A 12,035-nucleotide genomic window follows, 5' to 3' on the forward strand; every position below is an offset into this window, starting at 1 on the left:
TGTATGCAAAAATGTAATAAGTGATACTTGGACAAAAATATTTTCCCCAGAATAAGTTCCAACAGTATGACAAAAAGCAATAGCGCCATCTTCTGGAATAATAAGTAACTCAGGAAAATAATGTTTACATTTCATCGTGAAGTATTTAATTATTTTTTAAAAAAGAAAAGCTCAAACGTTTAACTTTTACATTTCATTATTTTTATAATGCCATAGATTAAGAGTGAAGTTACTAATAAAAAAAATACCCAAGCCTCTATTTCCATGTATTTCTTCCATTTCTTCTGAATGCAAAACGTGGCTTATATAATCTGCTGGTTTATCCAGTTCAAAACTATGTACTTGAATAGACAGACAGTCAGCTCATCACTCAGTGCTTTGTAATTCTTTAACTGGAGCTATCATAAAAGTGAATCTGTGAATTTATGCATGCAAAGCATGTGCTCCAACATAGAGTTGCAGAGTTTTTGCTTCAAAATTGCATTAAAATGTTTCTCATTTTTAATAGATCAGAAAAATATAAGGACAATATACATCTGTAGTTCTGTTTTAAGTTAAAATGATATATTTTTCTCTTCATTTTTACCAAGTCAAAACATTACAGTTGTGCGTGAAATTCATATCTATGTCTTAATGGTTTCCAATAGATTTTTTTTAATTTATTGCCTTTTTACAATTATGCCCTGGAGATATATAACATGGAGAAGAAACGTCTGCATTAGAAACCTTAGGTATGCTTGTAGTGTTCTGTGTTAGTTAGATACATATGTGATTTTTCCCAACAGTGCTTTCACTTTTTTTTCCTGTTGTGTACCTCTGTGCTTAAGAAAAAATATACATACTGTTGTCAGATTAAAATGGCAAGAATACCATCAGTATTATAATATAATTGATCATTAGGGTTGCAAAGTGTAATTCAGTATACAGCTTTCCTCAAAATCTCAATTTTTATTTAAGGAATTGCCGTATTTACTAGTGTTTACTAGGCCCAGTTCTCCTTTTACTATTTGCCTTGAAATAATACATATTTAGACTACAATTATAAGTATCTCCCCATCAAAAATAGTAATTGGCCATGGAATTCCCAGAGTTGTAGTCCAAAATACTACTGTTTGCCTACTCTGCTAAAAGTATACACTGAACCTTTCTAGGTTCCTTAGTTCACAGCATTTCTTGCACCTTCACATTGGCCCTCCTTTATGCATTCCCCTACTCTAGAAATGTTCAGGAAATGCCAACCCCTGTAACAAAAGCTTTATACCAAAAAGGGCAAAATACTGGGCATACTGGCTCAGTATTAAATATTGAAATGATTGTTGTGGTTTTCCAATACTCTCAAACATCTATTAAATGTCTTTGTTTAATAAAAAGTAAAATTACTCATTCTATGTTGAGATATGGGGCTAAATATTTGAGGCCTACTGCTGTTACAGATGATGGGCAGAATTTCACAGAATTAGAAAAAAAGAGACAAGCCCACAGACTTCTTTAGGATTGTCTTCGTATGGGACTTATTCCAAGCCTAGATCAAGGATGACAAAGCTCTTTAGGATCCCTAGAGAAAACCTTTCATTGGACTGAGGTGACATTGGGGAGCAGCCTTGCCCTGCTGCCACCTCTGACTTGAAGTCAGTTGAGTTCTGGTGAATTTCAGCAACTATCCATTTAATGTTTTACTGTTTTTGAGTTTTTGAAGTTACAACTGAATCCCACGTGGAGAAATTATAGAGCAGGGGTAGAGAGCCTTTGACCCTCCGAGAACTGTTGAACTATTATTTTTATCATTCCTCAAAGATGGACAAACTGGTGAGAAGTGGAGTTCAGAAACATTTAGAAGTTCACAAGCTCTTTAGGCCCATTACAGAATTTGTCGGAGGCTTTTTTTAAAAAAACAAAAACAAAAAACTCTGGTATGAGGATGGAGGTCCTCAAAGTTGTGAGGTTTTAAAGGGTTAACTCTTGTAAGAAATTGACACTATCCGAACTGCCTCTTATAACATTTTTATAGCTGTGTGCCACCTTAACAACCAAGTTGAGTGATGCTGCAGTGTGCATACCTTTATAATACTGAGCCCTGCATATACTTTATAAGAATATTTCAGTGGGAATAATTTATTTAGATTAAAATGTGATTCCATTAGATCCTCTGAGTATGCTCAGTTAACTGAGCAATTCCTTCAGTGGCCTAGAATTGTCTCCTAATTATTTATATACTTTGTTTTATGCTCCACCCTCTCTCCCTCATTGAGTGACTCAGAGTGGTTATTGGGTAAGAATTTCATGTAAATCTTGCCTTCGTGCAATTTAGCCACAAACAGAAGAATGAACTGACAACTTTTCTTCATATATCTTAAACAGACTCTTCTGTTTGTTGATAAATTAGCCAATTAAATAAAAAAGTTTTTTTATTATGACCAGCACTTGAAACAAGCACACAGTGCTGCTTACTCCATAGCTGCAAGTGTAAGAGCTCTATCTCATTCCATATTCAAACCAATGAGGAAATTCCCATTTATAATGAAACTGTACTGTATGGAAATTTTTCATGATCATTAATTTAATTGGGTGTCTATTATAATACATGATTCATCAATTTCTTTGTCTTCTTTCTTCAATAAATGTGGACAATTTTGTTCCATAAGTGTTTGGACAAAAGTCACCATGGACATCTTTTTCTTCTTAAACACATACTTACAAAACTACAACACAGCCATGTTGAAATTTATTAAAGCTGTCTTAAAAGAGATTCACATGACTATTTTTTGGCATGAAATCTGAACATTAACTTGGTCTGACACATGTTAAAGCCAGGCTCTTAAGTTATGCTTACTATGTAAAAAAAAAAAAAAAAGCTGCTTGAAAGTTCCTTCAACAACATGCCGGAAAAGCTGGAGGAGATCCAAGTCAAACACAGAAGCAAGAAGGAGTCAGTGACTCGTCATCTAAGCTTAACTGAGTTGTCATTTTCCCCTATTCCATTCCCTCTTCAACTCCTAGGAGAAATTGCCCTACAAAGAGTATCAGTAACCATCCATCTTTCCTGGTCTTTGACAACAGTTATCTCTATATCTGCCTGTTGGTTGAGAGGTCAGCACACTTCAGCATCAGAATGTACAGGAATTAGACCAAATTTGTAGGAGTTGTAAACCACCTCACAATGTAATTCTGACTTGCTTTATATGGGAAGGGTTAAAATAATTTTGAATCATGTGTGAAGTCTATCTCACAAATGGCTTGCCTTACGGAATTCCACTTCCCAGTTATAGTGCAGTCTTACCATCTATTTCTAGAATGGAACAATCTCTTATATTGAATCAGTCTATTGCAATTACCATTAGACCCATTTTCAAAGACATACGTACACTCCATAATGATCTCCGCATATCAATCCCCCTGAAATTCCTATTTTCATCTGTTTAGAGGGACAGGAACAAAATTGATTTTAACTGATTGTTTGTTCCCTTTGGACTAAGATTTTTTTCATTAATCTATATTCCTCTTACTTAGGGAAACATGCCTTATATATTTATTTACTTGTAAACACCACAGCATGTATGCACTATAAAGAAAGGTTGAAAATGTTTTGTCTTAATCTTTCAATGTTTAGTATACTTGTAGGTGTTATAAATAGCAATTGATCATCATTCTTTACAGACATATTAGCAATTCCATCATGTGATATCCCTTTTGATACTTGATACTTGTCACATGAATTTAATTATGCTTGGGGAAAATAATCTGAGTGGTAAACAGTTTTGTTTGAGTTCATGAATCAGAGGTGTCTTAACGCTTTGCCTGATCATTTGGTACAAACCAATTTGAAGTTGAACTGAATGAAAACTCTAGTAGTTGTCATAGAATTTTACAAGTAATCAAACTGCATAAGAAAAGGGATACTGCATTTCTTGAACAGCAAAAAACTGGGCTTTTTGTTTTTAATCATTGCTGAAATATTTCCAAATGTACATTATATTCTTCCATTTCCTCCCCATTTTTTAAAAAGCAAAGCATGCCTATAGCAGCATTTCAAGTCTTAAAATTAAAATGAAAAAAATAGTGTGTGTGATAGAAACATATAGGTACAGTACACACACACACATCTGTATAGATGATGGAGCAATGACAAACTAGCAATACAGGACGTTGGTAATAATGCTTACACCTGTATGCATGTATGTGGCCATCTTAGTTGTTTGTTAACCCAGCTCGGTCACTGCAAGCTGTCAGTTTTCAATGGAAAGTAGACAGGAGAGAAAGAGAAAAGACTGAGAGCACAAGACCTGTACACAGCTGTTCTGTATGTCATGACATTTAGATGAGTTTATCAGTCATCACATTTATGCTGAACTGCATGTTGAAAATACATAAACCATTTAATTTCCAATTTTTTTTTGCAATAAATGAAGTGTCAGCATGTCATTTTTCTCTAGTGATCTCCTCCTAATACTGAAATCATTTTTATATATGCTAACATATTTTTTGTAATTGCATGGCACCATAAGGCTAATCAGTGCATGAGCAAATTTGTAAAGCTAACAAAGACAACATAAATTTTGATTTTTAAAAACGCACATTTCTCTGCTTTATTGAATGTGACAGTGTCACGCTTTTCATTCACCATTGCTTCTCTTTTTCCACTGTCTGTGATTTGCTTGCCAGGAGGAGCTACTATTCTTACTCCTACTACCTGTAAGTAGAAATGGGTGACTTACTTCTTTACATGTTTTGAAGATGCAGTATCCCTTTTCACCACAAACAAAACGAAAAAAGTTGTTTGCCAAATTTGTCCAAGCAATTTGGTTTGTTTATGTGTCTTTTTTAAGGAGCTAAACATTCTCTTATGGATTTGGCTTTTATTTTTAAAGGGATATTGTATTCTAAATGAATGTAGATTTTATTTTTCTCCATTTGATTTTATTATTTTTCTCCATTCCTTTTCATACCATTGCAACCTAATTTTCAGTCTCAAGCTCTCTTCTAAAAATGTTTGAATGGGGTAATTGCTTTGAGTCTCCTCATGGAGAGAAAAAGTGGGAATAATAATAATAATAATAATAATAATAATAATAATAATAATAATAATAATAATAATAATATAATATAATAATAACCCTAGTTGGAAGGATATGGGTGCTTCCACACAGACAATTTAGATAATTGTAGCGTCATATCATGCTTTGGGGAATCTATACAATGTATGCAAGCTGATGCAATTTAATCTGGGGAAAGCGGCTTCATGTGACTGCACCTCAGGTTAAAAAAAACACAGAGGAAAGTCTGAATCCTACAGAAGTCGATACTCAGCTGTCTATCCCACTGCTGAGGCAGTTGACAGCACCTATGTCTAACCACAATATGGTATGGAACCAGCATTTTTATGCCAGTTCTGAGCTGTATTATATGATTCTGTAGAACCACCCTTCCACTTCAGGTAGCAAACTGGATCTACATACTTTCTTAAAAAAGAAGGAAGGAAGGAAGGAAGGAAGGAAGGAAGGAAGGAAGGAAGGAAGGAAGGAAGGAAGGAAGGAAGGAAGGAAGGAAGGAAGACACATACTCCTGTTCCTTTAGCAGTTGGATGGATATGGGGTTATTTTCATCTCGCAAAATCCTTTGTGACAAACCATAGAATGCTCCTTCTGAGAGAATCAAGTTTATTTCTAGCCCTTCTTTTCCCACACGGCTAATGTGAAAGCAAACACAACTTGTTTATCAGTTTTCTATCCAGCTTTTCGCCTTTTCAAACAAACCTTAACTGAACAGTTGTAGACTAACATCATCTAAGTTCTTATGATGAATTCCAGTTTGCTTGTTAAACATTATTTTCTTCAACCAATAGTTACTAAGCTCTAGCATACCACTAACGATTCATGGGCTCAAGGCAACTACAGTTTGGTACAGTCAAGTCCGTATTGTGGTTGGATGCTTTTTTTGTGTTGGCTAATTTTGCTTTCCACTTATTTGCTTCAAATCTAATCTTTGATAGATCCCTTCAAACTATTATAACTATTGCCACTATTTTAGGCATCTCAAAAACAACACAAAAAACAGTTTAGATATAGCCTAAAGGCTTGCACCTTGAAAGTAAAAATCATAAGGTTACTTCCATACAAATCAATTTTGCAGTCCTCTTTAGATTAATCAGAGAAGCTTCAAACTATAAATGCACTCCTCATTAAATGGTTTGCTTTGAAACTTCCTGTTCAGCTGCTGCCATTGCTTGTTGTAATGGCTTGTGGAAGTACACTAAGGGTGAATTAATGTGGAGTAAACAGATTTTACCAGTGTACTCTGCATTAATTAATCACCTGTTAAGATGATTAGCTGAGGTCCCTGTGTGGATTGACTGTCGGGACCGTATCATGGAAATGGTATGTGTGTGTGTGTGGGGGGGGGGGGATTTCTCTCCTCACCCCTCCCATCTTCTGAGGCACCAGGATGACTCGGGAGTATGCTCTGTAGCTGCCAGGTTGTCTCTGGTAAGTTTTGGGGCCCAACTGGAAGTTGAAGGGAGGCTGGATGGCATCCCGGGTCAACCTTTGTTTGATCCAGAATGCCATGTAGCCACCCCTGAGGGAAAGCCCAGGGTTTGGGTTGGGGACACCAAATGGAGTGGAAGCGGGTTATTTTAACCCGTTTCTGCTTGTTATTTGCTTCTGTCTGGAAGCATCCTTAGATCCTCAGATAATTATATTTATTTTATCTCTACAGCCTTGTAAAGAAAACTTACTTTTTTCATGGTTTTGCTTCTTAACCAGAAACCTGGTTACAATTTTTAGTCTAGCAGAATTTCAGAACACTAAAAATCCTGGAGGATTTGGGTGAAGAGTTATAGAAGTGATGCTTCAAAAGAAGGTTTGCTGAAATAAAGAGATGGGAATTGTTGTTTTTCGGTTTCCATCCTTCCTTCCTTTCTAAAGGTGGTATGAAGATTGGAAGCTGTCTAAATGAGAGCTTTAGTGTATGGGGGCGGAAGAGGGGGAAAGAGCCATCAGAACTGTAAATACATTGAAGAGTGTGACAGGATTAAAGAGCAGCAATAAATCTCGTGTATTTTTAGTTCTTGCCATTCCATTTTTACACATGTAAAATTCCTTGACAGCTAAATAGAGTCAGTGTTAATTTTGAGGGGAAAGTGTCTCAGAGCGCTGTGACAAGTATTGTAGAAAGAGGACTATTTAGGACCTGCACGTCCATACTAATTTGTGGTGGGTGAGGAGTGGGGCACCATCACAAAAGCTTATGCCACAATGTATATCAAGATCTTGAAAGAATTTTGGCAGGCGCTTCCCCAGTATTTGGAGTCATGCTGCATGGTGACTTTGCTCCCACATGAAGATGAGGATATAAGACAAGTTTAATGATAGGCTAAAACTTAAGTAAACATACAGGGATCTGCAGTGAGCATTGAACTTTTCACTATGCTTGCCACTACCTCAATGTTGTGGGCTTCCTGTCCCTTAAACTTAGAGCTTGTAATGGCCGTGATCACAGGGTTGTTGTATGTTTTCCGGGCTGTATAGCTATGTTCCAGAAGTATTCTCTCCTGACATTTCACCAACATCTATGGCAGGCATCCTCAGAGGTTGGTGCCTGCCATAGATGTGGGCGAAACGTCAGGAGAGAATACTTCTGGAACATGGCCATACAGTCCGGGAAACATACAGCAACCTTGTAATTTGTGTTTATCTGTGTGAGAGAGAGAGAGAAAGGAGGGGGGAAACAGAGAGATCCCCTTTTTATTGGGAATCCCTGAAAGCACTGTATTCCAGTGTTTAGTTATCATTGATTTATGGTACAGTAGAGTCTCACTTATCCAAGCTAAACAGGCCGGCAGAAGCTTGGATAAGCGAATATCTTGGATAATAAGGAGGAATTAAGGAAAAGCCTATTAAACATCAAATTAGGTTATGATTTTACAAATTAAGTGCCAAAACATCATGTTATACAACAAATTCGACAGAAAAAGTAGTTCAATACGCAGTAATGTTATGTTATAATTACTGTATTTACGAATTTAGCACCAAAATATCATAATATATTGAAAACATTGACTACAAAAATGGCTTGGATTATCCAGAAGCTTGGAGAAGCGAGGCTTGGATAAGTGAGACTCTACTGTATAAATTTTTGATAGAGTGTTGCTCCACCAACCTGTCCAGTTTGAGCAGGCAAAGTACACATAATGAAACAAAGGTTTTTGAACAAAGTCCCTTTAAACTGAACACTTTTTATCTGTTTTTCCTTTTTTATTCAACACAGCTTACTGATTAATTGACCCTTGTTCCAGTCTAGTTTATTCACAGTTTTGCATGAGTTAAATTACTGGCTTATTCCTATTATTTGGTGTCCTCCTTTCGTTACACAGAAATAGTGCTGTTTTGCTGTAATAAAAAGAAGATAAAAAAATAATAGGAAGAAACCATTGATTTAATACTCTTCTAACTCATTCTTTCATTGGGAACAAAAGCTGATTAATTAAGGGCAATTTGTCAGTATTTCTGAATAGGAAAGCAACAAAACTGAAGAATGTAAAGACAGGAAGTTTCTGGTCAACATTAGTAAAGATCTCTGTGGAACAGTACCTACATCTGAGGAAAAATTGTAAAAGGTCCTGAGCAATTATGATCATCCCACCTTTCTCCCAGTTGGGGTCTCAAAACAGGTTATGACAAATTAAACTGGGGAAGACCGTTGCTGTATGTTAAATACTTGGCCATTTCTAAAAGACTGCAGCGTGGAAGCTAAAAAGGTCTGAGTATTCACCCCTGTGATCAAGTAAATGAGGGCTACAGCATTTGGATTGGGCAAGGTTTTCTCATTCCCAGAGATGGAGCCTTGATGTCCCCGTGCCGTCTGGGTCATATCTGTTTTTTTCTTGAGAAACCATTAGGAACAGAATGCTTTTAAAGATGTTTAGGGAGTCTTTCCTTCACCGCTTAGTTTGCACATCCCTTGGGCAGTTTAAGTTTGAGGATTTTTTTCCCTTGTAGACACATCTTCTAAGCAAGATAAAGCCCAGCTACTTTCCGTCTTACAAATATAACCTTTTTGCCTGTGGTGATTATTATTTTTCCTCTCTATTCTATTTATTACTTATCCAAGAACATTCTGTTTTTTTCAGTTCTTCTTTAAATTGCAGTTGTAGCTGTTATGAATGAACATTTTACTATGTGCTTTCTGCAGACTTTGTTTATTGTGATTATTTGCTGTAATGGCACATTATTTGTATTTGTATGGTTGAAAATAAGACACTTAGTCTGAAAGTATTTATAGCAATATGATACTTTGGGAGGGGGGGGGCGCTCTGGCTTGAGTGGTCCTTTGTGTTTGAATAACACATGTAGCATCCCCTAGTGCATTTCTTGTATGTAAAGTACCACCTATGTGCATTTTAATTTTTTGTGTGTACTCAGAAAGAACAATCTACAGCAAATGCTTGTATCCTAAGGGGGTATTGTAGCCTCTCCCCCTCCATACAGCATATAGCTGTGTGCTAATAGTAAGAATAGTAAGAATATTGGTATATCAGGGATTTTTGTGTTTGCACAGTACAATCCCTGAGAGATTCTCCAAACTGTTTTGTTTATAAAGAGATGGTGTCATTACACAGAAGCAGAAATATTGTTCCTTTTACCATTTGTCAGGCTGCAAGATGACTGAGGGGTGTTCTGAAAAAAGTAACTGGAATTGCATACATAATGTAACCTCACTAAACCCAGAACCATGTTCCAGTTGTTAATATAACTTTCACATTCTAAAGGCTAAAATGTAGTGATGGCATGGAAGATATTAAAAATAACTGGAAAATGAATGATCTAACTGTAAATATAATATAGATTGACCTTTTGGGCAGCACTTCATAATTTTCTTACGCACGTGATATGGAGGATATAATTAAAACTGATATGATCTAGTTTTGGTTTGTTTAAAATATAATTTTATTTCTAAAATGTGTACACTGGCAAAATTGTACAGAAAAGTACAAGGGGAAGGGAAGGCAAATATGTACATTAAAATATTCCAGCACTATAAATATTATACTGCATTAAGATATAAAAAGTGGTGGTGTGCAAATATATATTTGAATTGCTGAGATGCATAAATTTGTGCTTCTTAGAGACATTGAATACTATTGTCAGTGCTCACAACTTTCCCAGAAGCATAAATGTATAGTACCTAAAATTCCTGCCTTGTTTTATAACATCCAACAAGCAGCTTACAGGTTCTTAAAGTGGTATTTCTACGAGCCCTTCCACACAGCCCTACAAGCCAGAACATCAAAGCAGAAAATCCCACAATATCTGTTTTGAACTGGGTTATCTGAGTCCACACTGCCAGAGATTCCAATTCAAAGCAGATAATGTGGGGTTTTATTCATCTGTGTGTAGAAGGGGCCTAAACCTGCTTTCCTTTGAAAATGAGTCCTAGTGGAATTCTTGCAGCCTACTTCAAAGTAAAAGCGATTACAATCATGGATTAATTTTCTTGAGCAGATATGCTCAGAATTGCAGATCTCCAAAGTTTACAACAGGAACATCAGCTGGAATCGCATGTTTGTAACTTGGTTGGTTCGCTATTGGTGCAATATCAAGCTGATTTAATGCTACTATAACTTAACTGTTATTACATGTTAATACATTTTAATGTTCAATGGTTTAAAAATTACAATGACTTTCATTTTTGTTACTTTTTTTTTTCGGGTTTTGGCTGGGCAGCAAACTCGCAAAGAAACGCAAGGACGCAATGGGAAACACTAGACAAGAAATGACCCACATGGTAAATGCAATGGATAGAAGTTATGCTGATCAGAGCACCCTGCATGCAGAGGATCCTCTCTCCGTCACCTTTATGGACTCCCACAACTTTAGTCCCAGATGTAAGTACAATAATAGCAAAGCTTCAAATGTTTATTGTGATGATGGGGAAATTGTGGTCTATCTACAAGTTGTCAAACTCTGTAATAGATGATCATTGATGTTTATGCTGTCCAGTTCTCATGGTAAATGAAACCCAACAAGATCTGAGGTCTACAGGTTTCATGTCTCTACCTGATGCTGGAAGCTATTTTACTTCTGCTTATAGTGAATCCAGATGGCATTTACATTCATTTTGTACATGCTAACTGGTCCTAAATTGCCTCAATTATATAACCTTTGTGTTATTAATAAGCCATTATACAGAGTAATTTGAAAGATGTGTAGAGTGCCAAGAAAAATGGAAGCATGCTGATTTTTTTTCTGATTAATTTTTTTTATTCCAGAGTCGCTATTGTGGGGGTTTCTTTTCAGTGAGGATAGGAAAAATCTGTGTTTGACTGTGTACAGTGGTCCCAATATGAACAATACTGAGAAGCATACTCTAGAAATGTAATGCTTTTATAAGTTCTGTTAGAAACTTATCAAGATGAACTTAGAGGGAAAGAAATGCCTAAACGGCAAGCAACTTTTATACCTGTCATTTCTCTGTGGGAAATGTAGGCTCTTATTATACTTTACTTGTGTCAGTGCTGATTAATTTCTTCAAGAATTAATTATTTATTAGATGTTGAAATGGAATGGATTAATTTCTGAGAAAAAGAAAGAGTGGGGGAATCAAGGGAAGACTAATTGAATCATTGGGTTTCACATAAATGTTGACTCCTTTTCAGCATACTTAGCAATTGATTCATTTGGTCTATTCGAATTGGCAGTGTCAGTTTAATGTAGATCAGAATTATTTCATTAGGTCCTTAGGCCTAGAGATTGCTGAAAACTTGTGTTTCACTCAGATTGTTCCTTGGGACAAATTGGTGAGGCTGCAAACTTTCACCTTTCTGTTTAACCTAGTTCATCCCACCATTTTCCAGGCGTGACAGACATATAGCAGACAAGGTAGATCAGTTCTAAAGAAAAGCACATGTATTTCAACATATGTCTTTTTTTTTCCTCAACCAAAATAAAAATGTGTTAGTCAACACAAATTCTTTCTGTGACTTTGGTCCCATCTACACTGCCATATAATGTTTGAAACTGTATAATATGGTCAGTGTAGAC

General features: G+C 36.1%; 1 protein-coding gene and 1 long non-coding RNA gene across 20 annotated transcripts in view; one reads left to right on the plus strand and one right to left on the minus strand.

The window, feature by feature from the left end:
* The window catches only part of ptprk (protein tyrosine phosphatase receptor type K), a 461,736-nt gene that overhangs the window by 406,952 nt on the left and 42,749 nt on the right, over window positions 1-12,035 (plus strand). For 9 of the 17 annotated variants that reach the window (XM_062978846.1, XM_062978854.1, XM_062978881.1 and 6 more), the window contains exons 15-17: window positions 690-731; window positions 4,660-4,689; window positions 10,719-10,879. In XM_062978846.1, the coding sequence (XP_062834916.1) occupies window positions 690-731; window positions 4,660-4,689; window positions 10,719-10,879 (233 nt within the window). The remainder of the gene's footprint in view (window positions 1-689; window positions 732-4,659; window positions 4,690-10,718; window positions 10,880-12,035) is intronic. The other 8 variants (XM_062978873.1, XM_062978894.1, XM_062978896.1 and 5 more) reach the window with 2 other exon arrangements.
* LOC134298493 (uncharacterized) overlaps window positions 1-12,035 on the minus strand; it is a 182,240-nt gene that overhangs the window by 168,580 nt on the left and 1,625 nt on the right. The gene's annotated exons all lie outside the window — the stretch shown is intronic.

This window comes from Anolis carolinensis, chromosome 1 (assembly GCF_035594765.1).
Source record: "Anolis carolinensis isolate JA03-04 chromosome 1, rAnoCar3.1.pri, whole genome shotgun sequence".
In the NCBI taxonomy this organism is placed as follows: domain Eukaryota; kingdom Metazoa; phylum Chordata; class Lepidosauria; order Squamata; family Dactyloidae; genus Anolis; species Anolis carolinensis.